The sequence below is a fragment of the Pelophylax lessonae genome (genome assembly GCF_965119305.1).
Source record: "Pelophylax lessonae genome assembly, chromosome: 2".
Taxonomy (NCBI): domain Eukaryota; kingdom Metazoa; phylum Chordata; class Amphibia; order Anura; family Ranidae; genus Pelophylax; species Pelophylax lessonae.
This window is the reverse complement of record NC_138769.1, coordinates 661,359,038-661,375,776: the sequence shown is the minus strand read 5'-3', so window position 1 is coordinate 661,375,776 and position 16,739 is coordinate 661,359,038. Positions and strand designations below refer to the sequence as shown.

At 44.0% G+C, this 16,739-nt stretch overlaps 1 protein-coding gene across 1 annotated transcript in view; it reads left to right on the top strand.

The window, feature by feature from the left end:
- Positions 1-9,402, top strand: part of LOC309547048 (uncharacterized protein) — a 59,569-nt gene extending 50,167 nt beyond the window's left edge. Inside the window, exons 4-5 of the mRNA XM_082246834.1 lie at positions 3,574-3,746; positions 9,011-9,402. Coding sequence (XP_082102960.1) covers positions 3,574-3,746; positions 9,011-9,286 — 449 coding nt within the window. The 3' untranslated portion in view covers positions 9,287-9,402. The remainder of the gene's footprint in view (positions 1-3,573; positions 3,747-9,010) is intronic.
- The last annotated feature ends 7,337 nt before the right edge of the window (positions 9,403-16,739 follow it).

Below are 16,739 nucleotides of genomic sequence, written 5' to 3'. Positions count from 1 at the left end.
GTCCCTTCCCTAGTTGCTGCTTTAAGGTGTCTCCATCCCTGTTCAGGGACCTATGGAGACACCTTTGCATGTGTGTTCCCACTGACACCTATTTGAACCCAAAGAAAAAAATCTGGGACTCAAATGACTGTCCTGCTCCACCCTTCTCCCTGTGCCTATACTGTCCACTTCTTGTACATGCAGGCACCATACATGGGGCATGCCCTCATCTATCCAGTAGTTCTGGGTGTGGCATTCTGTGGCCAGTACTGGTGGCAGAGATTAGGGCGGTAGGTAAGGATTTGGATGAACGAGGGCAAAGAAAGTCACTGGGTTGTTTTTTTTTTTTTTTTTTTTTTACCCTAATGCTCAGAATGCACAAAGGTTAAAAAAAAAAAAAAAAAAAAGCTGAGCCCTTAGTACTGCTATAGGCTGGGCAACTATTCAGGTGCTCCTCCTGGCATTTTTATTAGCCAGCTCTGTACTTGGCAGTATATGGACAACATTCTTCTTTTACCCATGGAGACTGGATCTGTAGATTTCTAACATGCATGTATATAAATCTACCCAGATTTCTTTGTATAGTTACAGACAAAGATAGCGTAAAAAGGAGGAAAGTGTTTTTTTTTTTTTTTCCCCAGATCTTCCCAAAATAGGCACTTTATTATGGCTATACAAGCAAAGTAGTAGCAAGCAACGTGAGTCAACCTTTGCTTTCTACGTTTGCACTATTATCAGGCTACATCAGGGCTAACAAGCTTGGAAAAACGTCTGACATACAGAATTCTAGCTATATTGAAAAATATTTCTGCCATCAGGGACCAATTGTTAGCCTTTCTTGTGGGAAAGGAAGCAAGATTTTGACAACGCATGCATAGCTTCTACTGGTCCTCTGTGTTGAGAAGTGCTCTGGAAGCATGAGGAAAAATAGGCAGATGTCTCCCCACCAGTTCCTCACTCACATCTACGTTCTATTGGCCAGCCATAGGGACTCCATTTCTCACACCCACTAACAGCCATTTAAGTAATTCTTAAAGAGCTTTATTCTGTATTCAAAATGATAAAATTGGCCAGATTTTAGGGTTCATTGAAGATGGCAACCACCTCTTTTTGACAGTAGCTTCATTTGCAATATTGATTTTAGTATGTTCAATAGTAGGCAGTTGTCAAACGTGGGTTTATTTAATACTACTAAGAAAATTAACCCTTAAGCGGTAGTAAACTGGGGGGGGGGGGGCAAAAAACATTACCTTCTGTAAGGCAATGTTCTAATGTGCTAGTATGCGATGCGTGTGAAACTTCCAGCTTCACCTGGTCCTTTTTTCTCTTTTGAATGGACGAGCCGCAATGACGTCACGCACAGGAGTCCCTGCTTTTGGCACAGGGCTCTGAAGTAATGGCACGGGTATGTTTAGGAGATTTATAGTACCTACAGGTGAGCCCTATTATAGGCTTATCTATAGATAAAAGATAAACAAAAGCATCTACTAACACTTTAAGATGATGGCAGATACAGGATTCTAGCTCCACACTCTTTATTTTTAGTGATGTACTACTAAATGCATTCAACAGTGTTTAGTATTTTCTCAGGGCAATATACATATGGATGTATTGAGGTTGATTTACTAAAGGTAAATAGGATGTTAACTTTGCAAGGGAATTTTTCCTTAGCTTAGTGAACAAGGTAAAGTTTTTTTGTTGACTTCCATTATCCAGTCATGTGCAAGCAAAAATACCGTTTTTTTTTTTCCCTTGCATGTGATTGGGTATTCTTTTCAAAGTGAATTTTCACCACATTCACTAAGCTAAGGAAAAATACCCTTGCAAAGTGAACATGTCTCTTGCAGCATCTTTTAACCTTCTTAGCGGTATTCCCGAGCGTGGCTCTGGGTTACATTTCAGAGCCAAAAGCGGTAACCCCGAGCCACACTCGGGGTACCGCCAGAAGCATCACTGGATCCTGAAAGCAGGGTTACTTACCTTGTCACCGGGATCCAGCGATGTGTCCCGGCGGTGTCTAGCGGGGGTTCTTCCTCCCGATCCTCTCCGTGCCCTGGCTTCCGTCTCCTGCAACGTGACGTTCGCAGGGGGTGGAACCGGAGGCAAATTCACATGTAAAACACACTGATACAGTTCAAAATAAAAAAAAAAACAATTCACATTAGTTTGCCCCCCAGTGCCCTTTCCTGCAGTTTTACTGTACTTTTTATGTGTGTGTGTGTGTGTATATGTATGTGTGTGTATGTGTGTATATATATATATATATATATATATATATACACACATAAAAAGTACAGTAAAACTGCAGGAAAGGGCACTGGGGGGCAAACTAATGTGAATTGTTTTTTTTTTTTTATTTTGAACTGTATCAGTGTGTTTTACATGTGAATTTGCCGTATATATATATATATTACATTATGTATATATTATATTATGTATATATTATATAATAAATTTATACAGTTGGTTTGGGCTGCTCGTTCACAAGAATTACATGCAAAATAATGGTACTGTTTTCAGCACCTAAAATCCGAAAGAATCATACCGCCAGGGAGGTTAAGCAAACTTTTAAGTTACTTTACAAGTCTGCATGAATAAACTGCCGAGATGTCAGTGTATAGCAACATATGTTGTTTCAGGGGATCTCTAGCTTGTTTTTATAAATAAAAAATTGTAACACCCCCGTAATACCTTATTCATGATTCCAGTCCTCTACGCCTCAATGATGTAATGTAGAAGGGTTCTTCTAGTAGCCCCCATACCATATCCTGATGATATGGACACTGGTCCTGTACTGATTTCAGTGATGGGGTTGACAAGAGGAACAACAAGATTGGTCAGAGAACGGCATCCAGTCACCACAATCAGAAACTGACCGGGCGGGAAGAAGCAGGACCACAGATTGGAGTATTACTAAGTGTTCGAATCTTTGTTTCACAAAAAAAGCTAGGGGTTGTTTTGTCTGGGAGAAGCAATGCTTTAATGGATCTGTAGTTCAGATTTAGAATGAAAAATATCTGATGTTAATACCACTTTAACGCTTTAAGTTTTTTTTTTTTTACCCTAATCCATTGCATCCCCAATGCAACTTCTGTGCTGCAAGATGACCCCCCCTACCCCCTCTTATACTTGCTTGAGCCTAAACTCAAACCAGCGTTCTGCACAAGATCTCTCTCTCTCTCTCTCTCTCTCTCTCTCTCTCTCTCTCTCTCTCTCTCTCTCTCTCTCTCTCTCTCTCTCTCGGGAGCGAGCCGCAGGAGTGCCCCCAAAGAAAGTAGCTTTCAGTGGGGGCACTCGCAGAAGGGGAGGAGCCAGAAGCGAAGGCAGAAGACCCCAGAAAGGAAGGATTAAGGCTGCTCTGTGCAATACCATTGCACAGAGCAGGTGAATAAAACCTAACATGACTGTTGTTTTAATCAAAACCAATTGAAGCTTTAATATAATTTTAAGAATAAACAATCCACCATTACTTCTAAGTTCTAATTTTACTATATAATGTGTTTTTTAAAAAATATATTGTGATGTTGAGGTGGTGCTAAATGCATGCAAATAATATTTGTAACCTATTGGACTTTCTGATATGTCTTTGCTCAGGTGTCTGGATATTTACTACATTGCTTCCATCTTTAATGTTAAACCTTGAGAAAAGAAACAAGCCTCTCGGATTGGTTGACTATTGTGGTTGGAGCTTGTGGGCAGTTGGTTTCCTTGTGCAAGCCATTGCTGACCAGCAGAAATTGAGTTTTAAGAACGACCCTGACAATGCTGTAAGTATCTCTATAGCATTTTTTTACTGGCTCTTTTATAGCAAAATAAACCAAGCAATGAGCGTGTCTTAAATTAGAATTCTGGGATAACCCTACCTAACCTTAAAAATACCCCCTTCCTCATTGAGAAATTGATACTGCCTCAGTCAGGTTCCTTTTCTAAAATTCTTTGTATTTCGATTGGGGAAATTTGCTCTTTTGGTTGCTCTTTTGGTTCCTGTCCTGATGTCAGTTGTTGCACATGTAAAAAGTGAGGACAGCTTTCACCAAGACAAGAGGTAAAGGAACATGGACCCAATGGGCATACAGCAATACATATCTAAAAGGTTCATTACCTAGTAAAAAAAGACAAATATTTAGGCTAAAGGGACACTGTAACCAAATTAGGGAAAACATAACTAATGTCATATTCATATGGTACAGTGTCTCTCACAAAAGTGAGTACACCCCTCACATTTTTGTAAATATGTTATTATTATATATATTTGTGACAACACTGAAGAAATGACACTGATACAATGTAAAGTAGTGAGTGTACAGCTTGTAGAACAGTGAAAATTTGCTGTCCCCTCAAAATAATCAAGATAAACTTATTTGGTTCAGATGGTGCCGCCGGCACTGGGGAGCTACAGTTCATTGAGGGAACTATGAATGCCAACATGTACTGTGACATACTGAAGCAGAGCATGATCCCCCCTCCCTTCAAAGACTGGGCCGCAGGGCAGTATTCCAACATAATGACCCCAAACACACCTCCAAGACAATCACTACCTTGCTAAAGAAGCTGAGGGTAAAGGTGTTGGACTGGCCAAGCATGTCTCCAGACCTAAACCCTATTGAGTATCGATGGGGCATCCTCAAATGGAAGGTGGAGGAGCGCAAGGTCTTGAACATCCACCAGCTCCGTGATGTTGGAGTGGAAGAGGACTCCAGTGGCAACCTGTGAAGCTCTGGTGAACTGCATGCCCAAGAGGGTTAAGGCAGTGCTGGAAAATAATGGTGGCCACACAAAATATTGACACTTTGGGCTCAATTTGGACATTTTAATTTAGGGGTGTACTCACTTTTGTTGCCAGTGGTTTAGACATTAATGGCTGTGTGTTGAGTAATTTTGAGGGGACAGCAAATTTACACCGTTATACAAGCTGTACACTCACTACTTTACATTACAGCAAAGTGTCATTTCTTCAGTGTGGTCACATAAAAAGATATAATAAAATATTTACACAAATGTGAGGGGTGTACTCACTTTTGTGAGATACTGTATATTTACAATACCTGAATATCTGTTCTTCAACTGTCCTATCCTAGCAACCTTTATTTTCAGGTCACCATGAAAATGAACTAAGTTCCAAATTTTGTTAACCATTACATACCTAAAGCTGAATTCCAACTTTATTTTCACTAGAACTGAATGAAATGATCAATCCTAGCATAGATCATACCTCTGTACCATGTTGCTCTGTTGTCTGAAGATCCTCTGATATTGTGGGTTTAGTTGTGACTTTGTATCATGTGACACTCTGTATATCCTACTGATTGACTCTGTCCCTTCCACTGCCACTTCCTGTGCAGTGCCCAGAGTCTGTAACACACCCCTCTGTAGTCTTTGACTCTGCAAATGATGTAACTTCCTTCAGAGCTCTGATGGTGGGTGGAATTGAATACATCCTAATTAGCATTCAGTCCCGCCCAGTCACACCTACAGGAAGAGTCCAAATCTCCCAAGTCCCACCTCACAGATCACAGCATTTGCTTTTTATAAGAAGGAAACGCCTTCGTGCATAGCCTGCTTTGATAGCTAGCTGTGCTGCTGGGCAGGATTGAATGGATCACAATTAGAAGTCAATCCTGCCCAGTTAAATATGCCGACCAGTGTGAACAGGGAGAGTCCCACCCGTCAGATCCCACCCTCCCAGAACCCTGCTCTCTGTGAAGTGAATCATATACATAGGAATGAAACCCCTTCATAATAACCTCCCATAGCCCTTCCTCTGTAGTCTTGCAGTAATCCATTATTCTTTGGCATGCTGCAAGAAAGGAATGACACGCCTTTCACCAGCCACATGAAGGCCCAGAAACACCCACAGTAACCCTAGAATCCACCCACATCACCTACCAGAACGGGTGGCTCCCATAGCATGCCCTGAAGCTACAGAGGCTCAAAGGATCATGGGATATGTAATATGAGAACTGGAAAAGAAAGGAAGGAAGTCAGATCACTTAGGAATTCAGCCGGGAGAAGAAGTGACATCACAGACACATAAACCTGCAGCTAAAGGAGGTAAGTTACACACAAACTGACAGTGGGGTTGAGCTTCATTTAAATGCACGATGCACCTGTTGTTTTGGGGAGGAAAACCAGGAGTTCTTCTTTAACCACTTCTGGACTGGAAGATTTTCCCCTTAATGACCAGGCCATGTTTTGCGATTCGGCACTGCGTTATTTTAAGGGACAATTGCGCGGTTGTGCGACACTGTACCCAAATAAAATTGATGTCCTTTTTTTCCCCACAAATAGAGCTTTCTTTTGGTGGTATTTGATCACCTCTGATTTTTTTTATTTTTTGCGCTATAAACAAAAAAAAGACGACCTTCTGGAAAAAAAAACAATATTTTTCACTTTCTGCTATATAACGTTCCCAAAAAAAAAAAATTAAAAAATCAAAATTTTTTAACATTTTAGGCCAATTTGTTTTCTGCTACATATTTTTGGTAAAAAAAATCGCAATAAGCGTATTTTGATTGGTTTGCGCAAAAGTTATTGCGTCTACTAACTATGGGTAAGAATTATGTCATTTTTATTTTATTTTTTTTTTTTACTAGTAATGGCGGTGATCTGCAATTTTTAGCGGGATTGCGGCAGACAGAAGGACCCCTAACTGACATTTTTTACACTTTTGGGGGTACCAGTGACATTACTACAGTAATCATTGCAAAAATATGCACTGTTACTGTAATGACACTGGCAGGGAAGGGGTTAACACTGTGGGTGATCAAAGGGTTAAATGTGTACCTAGGGGCGTTTTTCTAACTGTATGGGGGCAGGGCTTGTGAAATGATCACAGAGACCTGTGTTCCTATATAGAAAGATTACAGGCGCTCTGTGATCATTCCAGAGAGAAGAACGGTCAGCTGTGTTTACAACAGCTGACTGTTCTTCTCTTTCAGCAGGGAGCGATCGCGGGTGTCAGACGGTAATCGGAGCCGCATGCCCCGTGCATGGGAGTTCCCGCTGCAGGTGCGCGACCGACGTAGAGCTACGTTGGTTCTCGCAGGAGGCCCACCCTGCTGCAGTAAAACTGCGGCGGGCGGTCCGGAAGCGGTTAAAGCTGCATAAAACCCAAAACAAGATTTTAATATGTTAAATAGTTATTATTGTAGCTTACTGATCCTTACATGCGGTGGCTTTATTTATTTATTTTTTTATTGGGCTTTTTTCCCCATTTATTTTTCCCCTAGTGACCCGGCCAGTAACCCACTTCCTTTCCTAGGGTGTCTTCACTCCATTGGAGATGCAACTGAGACACCTTTTGGACAGGAGCATTATCAGCACTAGCAGATTTCAATTAACTTGACTTAAAAATGAAAGCTGAACTCCAGCTAACACTTTTTAAACCGTTACAGCAACAGTTTTTTTTTTTTTCCTTTTAGGATAAAACACCCCTGTCAGTGGTAAATGGTTTAGCTCAATCCAGCTACTTTTGCTGGATAGCTTGATCTAAAAAAGCGGAACAAAAGTTACTAAAAAAAAAGTGAACAGGCAGGGTTTTTATTGCAGAAGAAAATTGGGGATGATTTACTAAAACTGGAGAGTGCAAAATCTGGTGCAGTTGTGCATGGTAACCAATCGGCCTCTAACTTCAGCTTGTTCAATTAGGCTTTTGCAAAAAAAAACCTGGAAGCTGATTGGTTTCTATGCAGGGCTGCACCAGACTTTGCAATCTCCATTTTTAGTGTCTCATTGCCTTTCACTTTCACACACCTTTATTTATCATAGTTGTGCTTTTAAGCTAAACTCCAGGCTAAGCAAATATTGTCTAAATAAAGAGGCAACTGAAATGTGGTGTTTTTGTGTATTTCTTCCAGATCTTTGCAGTAATCCTTCACAACAATAAAACATCTGTACTTTACTTCTATGCAGGAACTTCCATATTTTGAAGACCGGTCATTGCTGCTCTCTATATGCAGAGAAACTGGTCTTGTATCCACCCAGAACTGTAGTTTTCTGCAGGCAACCTGTAGTGAGTGGAGTCTGTTTGGTCCCTCCCATAGTTTTGCTTTCTGCACAGGCTATGTACACCACAGTGCGTCTACATTTACAAAGTGATCTCAGGGTTTGCAAAGGAATTTGGTGCACACAAAGTGTATTCATATCCTTTGTTGCTATTGAGAAATATGCACTGATCAGCCATAACGTTGTGACTACCCATCCAATATTGAGTAGGCCCCCCCTTTTGTTGCCAAAACAGCCCTGACCCATGGAGTCATGGATGCCACCAGACCTCTGAAGGTATGCTGTGGTATCTGGCATCAAGTCATCAGTAGCAGATCCTTTAGGTCCTGCAAGTTGCAAGGTGGTGCCTCCATGGATTGAACTTGTTTTTCCAGCATATATCACAGAGGCTCGATTGGATTGAGACCTGGAGAATTTGGAGGTTAAAGCCCCGTACACACGTACCGAATGTCGGCCGAACGATCGGCCGTCTTTTGTCCAGTGCTGTCCTGTCGGTTGAAAAGTGCTAAAGACTGCACACGAATTTTGTCGGCCAACAACAGCCGACTGCAGAAGTGATGTCATGTGATGGTTAACTTTCCGTGTGTTTTTTCTTCTCTGAGCATGCCCAGTCTTGCTCATCTGCTGTTAGTCGGCCGAATTCTGTACTGACTGGCGAACAATCGGCGTTCTGGTGACGGCCAACAAAAATTTTATAGCCTGCACACCCGATTCTGTTCGGCCGAAAAGTCGCAGTCGGTTGTCAGAAGCATCATACTAACAAGCCGACAATCGGCCGATCGTTCGGCGGCCGAATATTTACGGCCGACAATCGCTACGTGTGTACGGGCCTTTAGTCAACACCTAGAACTCTGTTAGTTTTCAAACCATTCTTGAACCATTTTTGAAGTGTGGCAGGACACATTATCCTGCTGAATGAGGCCGCTGCCATCAGGGAATTCCTTTTCTATGAAGGAGTGTTACTTGGTCAGCAACAATGTTTTAGGTAGGTGGTATGTGTCAAAGTAACGTGTCTATTTTTCTGCAGGGAAAATTTATTCAGAGTGGTCTCTGGGCATACAGTCGTCATCCGAACTACCTTGGAGAGATCTTACAGTGGAGTGGCCTCTTCCTGTCTTCTTCTTCAGTGCTGACTGGTTACCAGTACTTGAGCATCATCTCCCCAATTTTTGTGTGGTTCCTGCTCAATTATGTCAGTGGTATTCCCATTCTAGAAAAACAAGGCCTGAAAAGATGGGGAGAAGACCCAGCATATAAGAGCTACATCCAGCAAACACCTGTGCTCTGGCCATTTAAATTCTGATCTTCTGCAATGTATAATGTACCTGTATGAATATTTTATACAATAAATATAGTATATAATTCTGTACATCTGTTTTATGTTCTAGAGGTACTTTTTTTATAATCCCTGCCATCTGCACTCACTTTGACTACATAAACTGAGTACAAGCCATTTATTATTTAATTATGAGGGTTTTTTTTTTCTCTTTAAAATTGAAATGTTTAAGTATAAAAGATACAGGGGTCATAGATTCCATACCTATCTCAAAGAGGAGCTCCAGGCTCCCCTAAAAAAAAATTAAAAACCTGATACCCGAATGAGGAATCGGCTCGGGTAAGGAAACCCCCAGATGCCTGGACCGGTAAGTGCCCTAATATTAAAAGTCAGGAGCTTTGATGTTATGTGGACACTTCCTCCTTAACCCATACTCATTGTTGGACCAATTATGCGTGTATATGCATGTACCTCATCAAGATAAATACCTTTGCCGGATTGCTTTGACTCCCACACCTGCCCCCCAGGGAGATCCAGTACATGCCTCTGACTGTGCCATACCTTCTTTTATTTGTGGTTGGACCTATAAAGCTTGCTCCCCTCGCCTCCTGCAAAAGCAGGGTACTCCAGTGAAATGCATAGAGATTGAGCAAGACTACCCATGGAAGACACCACATTTGTTACTCTGTATTTGATTGTTAACTAGTTATTTACTTGAGTTTTTAGGTGTTTTCTAATCTGTGAGAGGTTTCTGAGGAAGGTCCATTTTTATTGGCTTTGTTTTTTATGAACAAATGTTTTTATCTATTTTAGTTACAATAAAATCTGTTAATTTTGCTTGTGAGGAACCATAAAAGGCCATCTTGTTTCTTATTCTCCTCTCTATGGTAATATAGGATGTTGGTTTCTTTAGGCAATCCCCAACCTTTCCACATTCAAATTACACTTAAGGGTCCTTCTGTTCAAAAATGAAGGGCATGCATAGGTGCAGGATGAATGAAGATTGTGCTGACTTTATGGTAGACTGGCTAAACTGCAGAGTAAGCTACTCCAGCACGTAGCAGATAAATAGGGGTGGTGTGGAGTCAGGGAAACCACACTGGACTAATGACCAGGGGAGGTAACCCACTTACATCCAGGGCTCAGCAGATAATCTCCTGTAGGCCCTATATGATCAGAGAGCCACCGCAACCAGAAAGCTAGTCAGGAAAAAATTGTAAAAAAGGAAACAAATAGTTGTAACCTTAAAGGGGTTGCAAAGAAGGCATGATCGAATCTGATAAGGCTAGTATAAAAAAAATATGCTTTATTGATACTGATACTCATGACAAATTACATCTAGTGCACTTCCCGCTAATTGGGATAGTGACACCACTGAGAGACCAGACACAGAAAAATTCAAGACAGCATAAAACCAACACAGAGACAAATACCCACGTGCCTAATGCTACACCATACAGTCAGGTAGCAAAGCAAAAAAAAAAAAAAAAAAAAGGCGCGTGTGTCTTTGTCTCTGTCTCAGATTTGAGCATCCCTTCTTTGCAACCCCTTTAAGGTTACTCCAGCACGTACTCTTGAGCCAAGAAATCATAGGCCTCGTACACACTGTGTGTTTAGCCCTCATGCGTGAGGCTCTGGCATTTGGGTGCAGGTGAACGATACAGGCTTATCATCAAACTCTATGGGAGGCTGACAGCTACTGTGGCTGGATGGTGCACAATGCCCAATGTGCATTAGGCCATACCAGTGCAGAATGCACAGTGCTGCGTTATTTGTCCTGTGCTCCTCAGGTTGTTTACAATTATTGGGCTCCCGCCAGTTGAATTGGTTCACACATAAAGATCAGTGTACACCAACATTTTGTCTTTTTCTTCCAAAATAAGTTTGTGAAGTCTTTCTGCAGCTTTTGAAGGCAGTTTTTAAAATGTAAATTTAAACTTCTGCAGAAAGATACTCTTTACACATTTGTTACCTGACGGTTGCAGATTATTTAGAAACAATGTTTCCAGGGACAGGGAGTGTACATACATTGGTGGCCAGAAAGAAAAACCTATATTGAGATCAAAATAAAGTATGCCATTGCTGCTCACATTACCCTAAAATCCTTTTTACATTCAGGACCAGAGGGTTTTATTGCCCCCTACAGGAGAAGAACCCTAGGCAGAAAAAAAAGACTTTGCTACGCCTATGGGCAGTCCTAGGTGGTATACAGCCCCCTCTCTGCTATTGGCCTTCAGTTTAGTAACAAGTAGTGTCAGAAGTTTTAAAAACTCCATAGAGGGGTGGGTGCTGTGTCCGTCAATGAACTCAGAGAAATACATTTTATGGAAAGCACAAAATTCCCATTTTCTCTTATGTTCATTGATGGACACAGCTCTCCATATTCAGAACCACAGGGATGGCCCCAAGCAGTGCCAAACATTAGGGGTGGGACAACAAAAAAATCCAAAGGCTGCACAGTGGTGTAGTGGTTAGCACTTTCACCTAGCAGCAAGAGGGTCGCTGGTTCGAATCCCAACCACGACACTACCTGCCTGGAGTTTGCATGTTCACCCTGTGCCTGCGTGGGTTTCCTCCGGGTACTCCGGTTTCCTCCCACACTCCAAAGACATGCTGGTAGGTTAATTGGATCCTGTCTAAAATAAAATTGGTCCTACTGTGTATGTATGTGAGTTAGGGACCTTAGATTGTAAGCTCTTTGAGGGCAGGGACTGATGTGAATGTACAATGTATATGTAAAGCACTGCGTAAATTGACAGCGCTATATAAGTACCTTAAATAAAATAAACACAATAGCCAACAAGGTAAACAGGAGCTCACCAAAAACAACTGAAGCCCAACCTGAGCAATACAGCCCCAAAGGGGGAGCAAACCCTCTAAACAGCAGCCTGCAAAACCTTGCAGCCAAAGGAAGCATGCCAACACATCTACTTTGTAGAATTTAGTAAAAGTGTGCACCGACGACCAAGTGGCCACCTTGCAAACCTGTGCCAGGGATGCCTGATGATGGAAGCCACAAGAAGCACCAAGCTTCCAATTAGAGTGTGCCTTTACAGGGAAAAGAGGAACCTGACCCTTGGTAGAATAGGCCTGAGTCACTATCTGTCTGATCCTTCTGGACATGATCATAGAAGAAGCCGACAGCCCTTTTCTTGGCCTGTCCGTGATCACAAAAAGGGAGTCTGACCTCCGAAAACACTCCGTGGCTGCTGGATACAACCGAACCACATCCAGGGCATGCAACGCAAATTCCTTAGGATGTTTGGGCCTGGGACACAGGGAAGGCAACACAATGTCTTTATTCTCAGAGACTACCTTAGGAAGAAATGACGGACATTTGCAAAGAACCACCTTATCTTTGTGGACCACCAAGTAGGGGGTACAACAAGACAATGCCGCCAACTCAAATGCCTTGCAAGCAGAGGTGATAGCCACAAAAAAGGCAACCATCTGGGACAGCATAAGCAGGGGAATTGCCTCAATATTTTCAAAGGGAGACTTCTGGAGAACTGAAAGCACCAAGTTCAAATCCCATGGCGGTAGAGGAGACCCCACCAGTGGAGTCAGAGGTTGAGCCCTTTGAATAAAAGCCAGGGGTCGCTGAAAGAAGACTGCCAAGGCCTACACCTGGCCCTTGATGGTACTCAAGGCCAATTTCTGCTCAACACTTCATTAAAGGAAGGTCAAAATTAGAGCCTCTCTAGAGGTAGACTTCCCAGCCTTAAGCAGTGGCGGAATCACCGTCCCAGACAAACCTCTATCCTTCAGCACCTAGCTTTCAACAGCCAGGCCATCAAAACCAGCGACTGTAAAGCAGGATGGAAGATCGGCCCTTGGGACAGCAGATCCTCCCTGAGAGGCAGCCTCCAAGGAACGTTGGCGACCAATCGCACCAGGTCTGCCTACCAAGACTGACAAGGCCAGTCTGGGGCCCCAAGAATGACTAGAATCCCTTCGGCCTCAGGCCTGTGCAAAAGCTGTGGCAGAAGCTTGAGAGGAGGAAAGGCGTAGATCAGACAATACTGGCCCCACTGGGCTGCCAGAGTGTCTGTGGCATCAGCCAGAGAATCCTGGGGTCTTGCCACAAACCTTGATACCTTTCTGTTGACCTGAGATGCCAACAGATCCACCTCAGGGGTGCCCCATCGTAGACATATGTAATGAAACGCATCCGGATGAAGAGACCACTCCCCTTGATCCAACGCCAAACGACTGAGATAGTCCACCTGTCAGTTTTCCACTCCTGTAATGTGTACAGCAGACAGTGCCAGAACAAAGCATTCTGCCCCCTGGAGGATGCTGGCTACTTCCAGGGCTGCAAACAACTATTTGTCCCACCCTGGTGATTGACATAAGCCACCACCATGGCATTGTCTGACTGGATTCATACTAGGAGCCCCCGAAGTTGATCTGTCCAGTGATCCAGGCACAGCTTGATCACCCGAAGTCTCAAGACATTGACCGGTAGTGTGGACTCCTCCATCGTGCAACAACCCTGAGCAAAGCCGATGACAGACTGCCATCCGTGGTGACTGGTGACCACTGTCCAATACAAGGGGAGAAAAGATTTGCTAGCTGCTGAAGTGCCGGAGAGTGAAGTCACCAGACCAGGGACCCCCTGATTTCCTTGCTCAGCCAAATCTGATTGTCCAGAGACCTCGGACACTTGTCCCATTTCACCAGAATCTTCCTTTAAAGGGACCTCGTATGGAACTGTGCAAACGGAACTGCTTAGAAGGTGGGACACCATCAGGCCCAGCTACCGCATTCAAGTCCGGAGGGAGGACCACCCGCTGGATAGCAGTAGATGAGTTGCAGCATGCAACTTCTGGAGTTTGTCCAGAGGAAGGAACACTCTGGCTAGAGCTAAATCCAGAGTCGGACCCAGATAATCCAATTTTCTGGATGGAATCAGAGCAGACTTCTGGCAATTTAGAAGCCAACCGAACTCCTTCAGTGTTTGTATAGTGATCTCTATGTCGTCCAACAAGGAAGCCGAGTACTGTGCTTGCAATAGGAGGTCATCCAGGTAGCCCAGTACCCAAAATCCCCCCGCTGACATAGCAACTCCAGAACCGGGGCCAATGGGGGGGCGAGACCAAAGGATAAAGCCACAAACTGATAGTGCTCCCCTCCCACAACAAAACGGAGGAAGCACTGGTGTCAGGCACATATTGGAATGTGCAAGTAAGCATCCTTGATGTCAATAGAGGCAAGAAAATCCCCTTGATGTAGGGATGCTACCACCGTGCGAATGGACTCCATTCTGAATTTCTGTACCCGCACAAAGCAGTTCAGTTCCTTGAGGTCCAGAATCTGCTGTACCTTGCCCTCCTTCTTTGGGATCGTGAACAGGTTTAAATAAACAAGACAATTACACCCTGAAGCAACAGGTCTTGCATCGCCTCTAAGAGATCTTGCAATTGGTCTGGGGACAGGATGCACATTGGAAGAAAATAACCTTTCCGGAGGGCAAGAATAAAACTCTATCTTGTAACCGGACATTATCACTTTGTGTACCCATTTGTCATTCACCAAGGAGGTCCACGAACCCGGAAACCAGCGAAGATGCCCCCCCCCCCACCCCAGGCATTGGTGAGGCTGCACCGTAATGCTGAAGGAGCTTTGTCCGCGGCTCTAGAGAATCCCGATCTCGGCTTGCCAGACCAGGGCCACTTGGTACCTCTAGAGAAGGACTTGAAAGGTGTTAAACCCTTGTCAGTGGACCCTGAGGGAAGAAAAAACTTTTTGTGAGCCGAGAACGACGGGACACGTCTGTGACAAGGTTCTTTATCCCTTCTCAGACTGTGGAAGAAAGGTACTCTTCCCCCCTGTGATACTCTTAATGATGTCATCCAGGGTAGCCCAAAACAGTAGATCGCCTTGAAAGGCTAAATCATTCAGAACTTTTTTAGAAGTCTGGTCTGCAGACCAACACTTAAGCCACAATACATGCCTAAGCACCACTGCCGAAACAGATAGCTTAGAAATCAGGGGAGCCGCATCCAAAGAGACATTGCAGAAAAACTGAAGCTCCCGGACCAACTGGCCTGCCAACTCAATAAAAGCAGAGGGAATCTGCTCACTCTCTAGGTCACAGCGCAAAAGTTTAGCAAACTCAGTTAGTATTTGTGGAAGCAGGGCAATAGCCGGGACTGGCCACAACACCGAACCAGCATTAGTGAACATATTGCGGGCCACAGACTCCGCCTTCATGTCAGCCTTATTTTTAAAAGCTGAAGATTCCTCTACCGGAATCATGGTTGCCTTGTTCAACCTGGAGACAGGGGAGTCCACCACCGGTGGGACAGTCCACTTCTTGAGAAGTAAATCTTCAAAGGGGTACCTCACAGCAAAGCATTTAGGAACCACAAAAGGGCGTTTTGGACGTTTCCAATTTTCATAGGCAAACTTGTCAAAATAGGAGGTATAAGGAAACACTTTGGCTGTGTGAGATGGCTTGTGGGTGCCAAAGGGGACAGGCACCTCCACCGCAGTCTAGGCTGCATCCTCCATTTTTAAAGTCTCCCACACAGATGTAATCAGTGCGTCAACTAGTGCCTTCTTGTGTGCAGCTACAGGTGTGGAGGAATCATCCTCACTATCTGATAAATAGTGAGATTCAGGATCTGATGAGACACATGAGGCATGGGAGGACGGGGGGCGATTTTTGCTAGCCCGCTGCCCAAAGGCCACCTCCACCCGGGAAACAAAGGACTCCAGGACCACCGTTAGTGCATCATTAGATAGCTGGGACCCCAAGGGACCTGATGCCTTCGAGAGGGGGTCAGGTGGGGAAACATGCTCCAGAGACTCCATAAAGTAAAATGAGGAACCCTCCATACAAAGTGTCTAACACCACTATGGGAAAAAGGTGACCACACTCCAAGATACAAGGAAAAGCACTTTATTCTTTAAAGACATCCAACATCAACAAGGAAAATTTACAGTAGCATTATGACATGCACAGAGGAAAGCTTGGTTAATGCGTTTCACAAATTTCTTTGCTTAATCATAACTCTCTTTTCTGGATTATCTGGTCAGTAGACAGACCAGACCAGCACTTAATTATCAAGGAAAGGATTACTATCACCTGGAGCGGTGTTGCTCTCCCCTTCGCAGCTTAGCACCCCTATGGCACACCTCACCGCACCGGAAACACCACCAGGGCACCAGTAGGCAGAGCACCCCACCACCTGCAGCAGAGAAAGGGAGGGACACCACCAGACTCACCACCGTTATCAAGCTGGCCTACAAGGGCCAACAAACAAAAAGGGGGGTCTGGGGGGAACCTGCAGGTTCCTGTGTCCACCCCAAATCACATCCGGGGGACAGGAGGGACAGCTACTCACCATACCAGAAACCAGAGGGGGCACCACTCCAGACAGAACCTCCTCACCATTGAAATATGGGGCTTTCAGTCAGGAGAAACACTGCGACTCGGGGTGAGACCCGGTCATATGCAACCTCGCGAGAACTC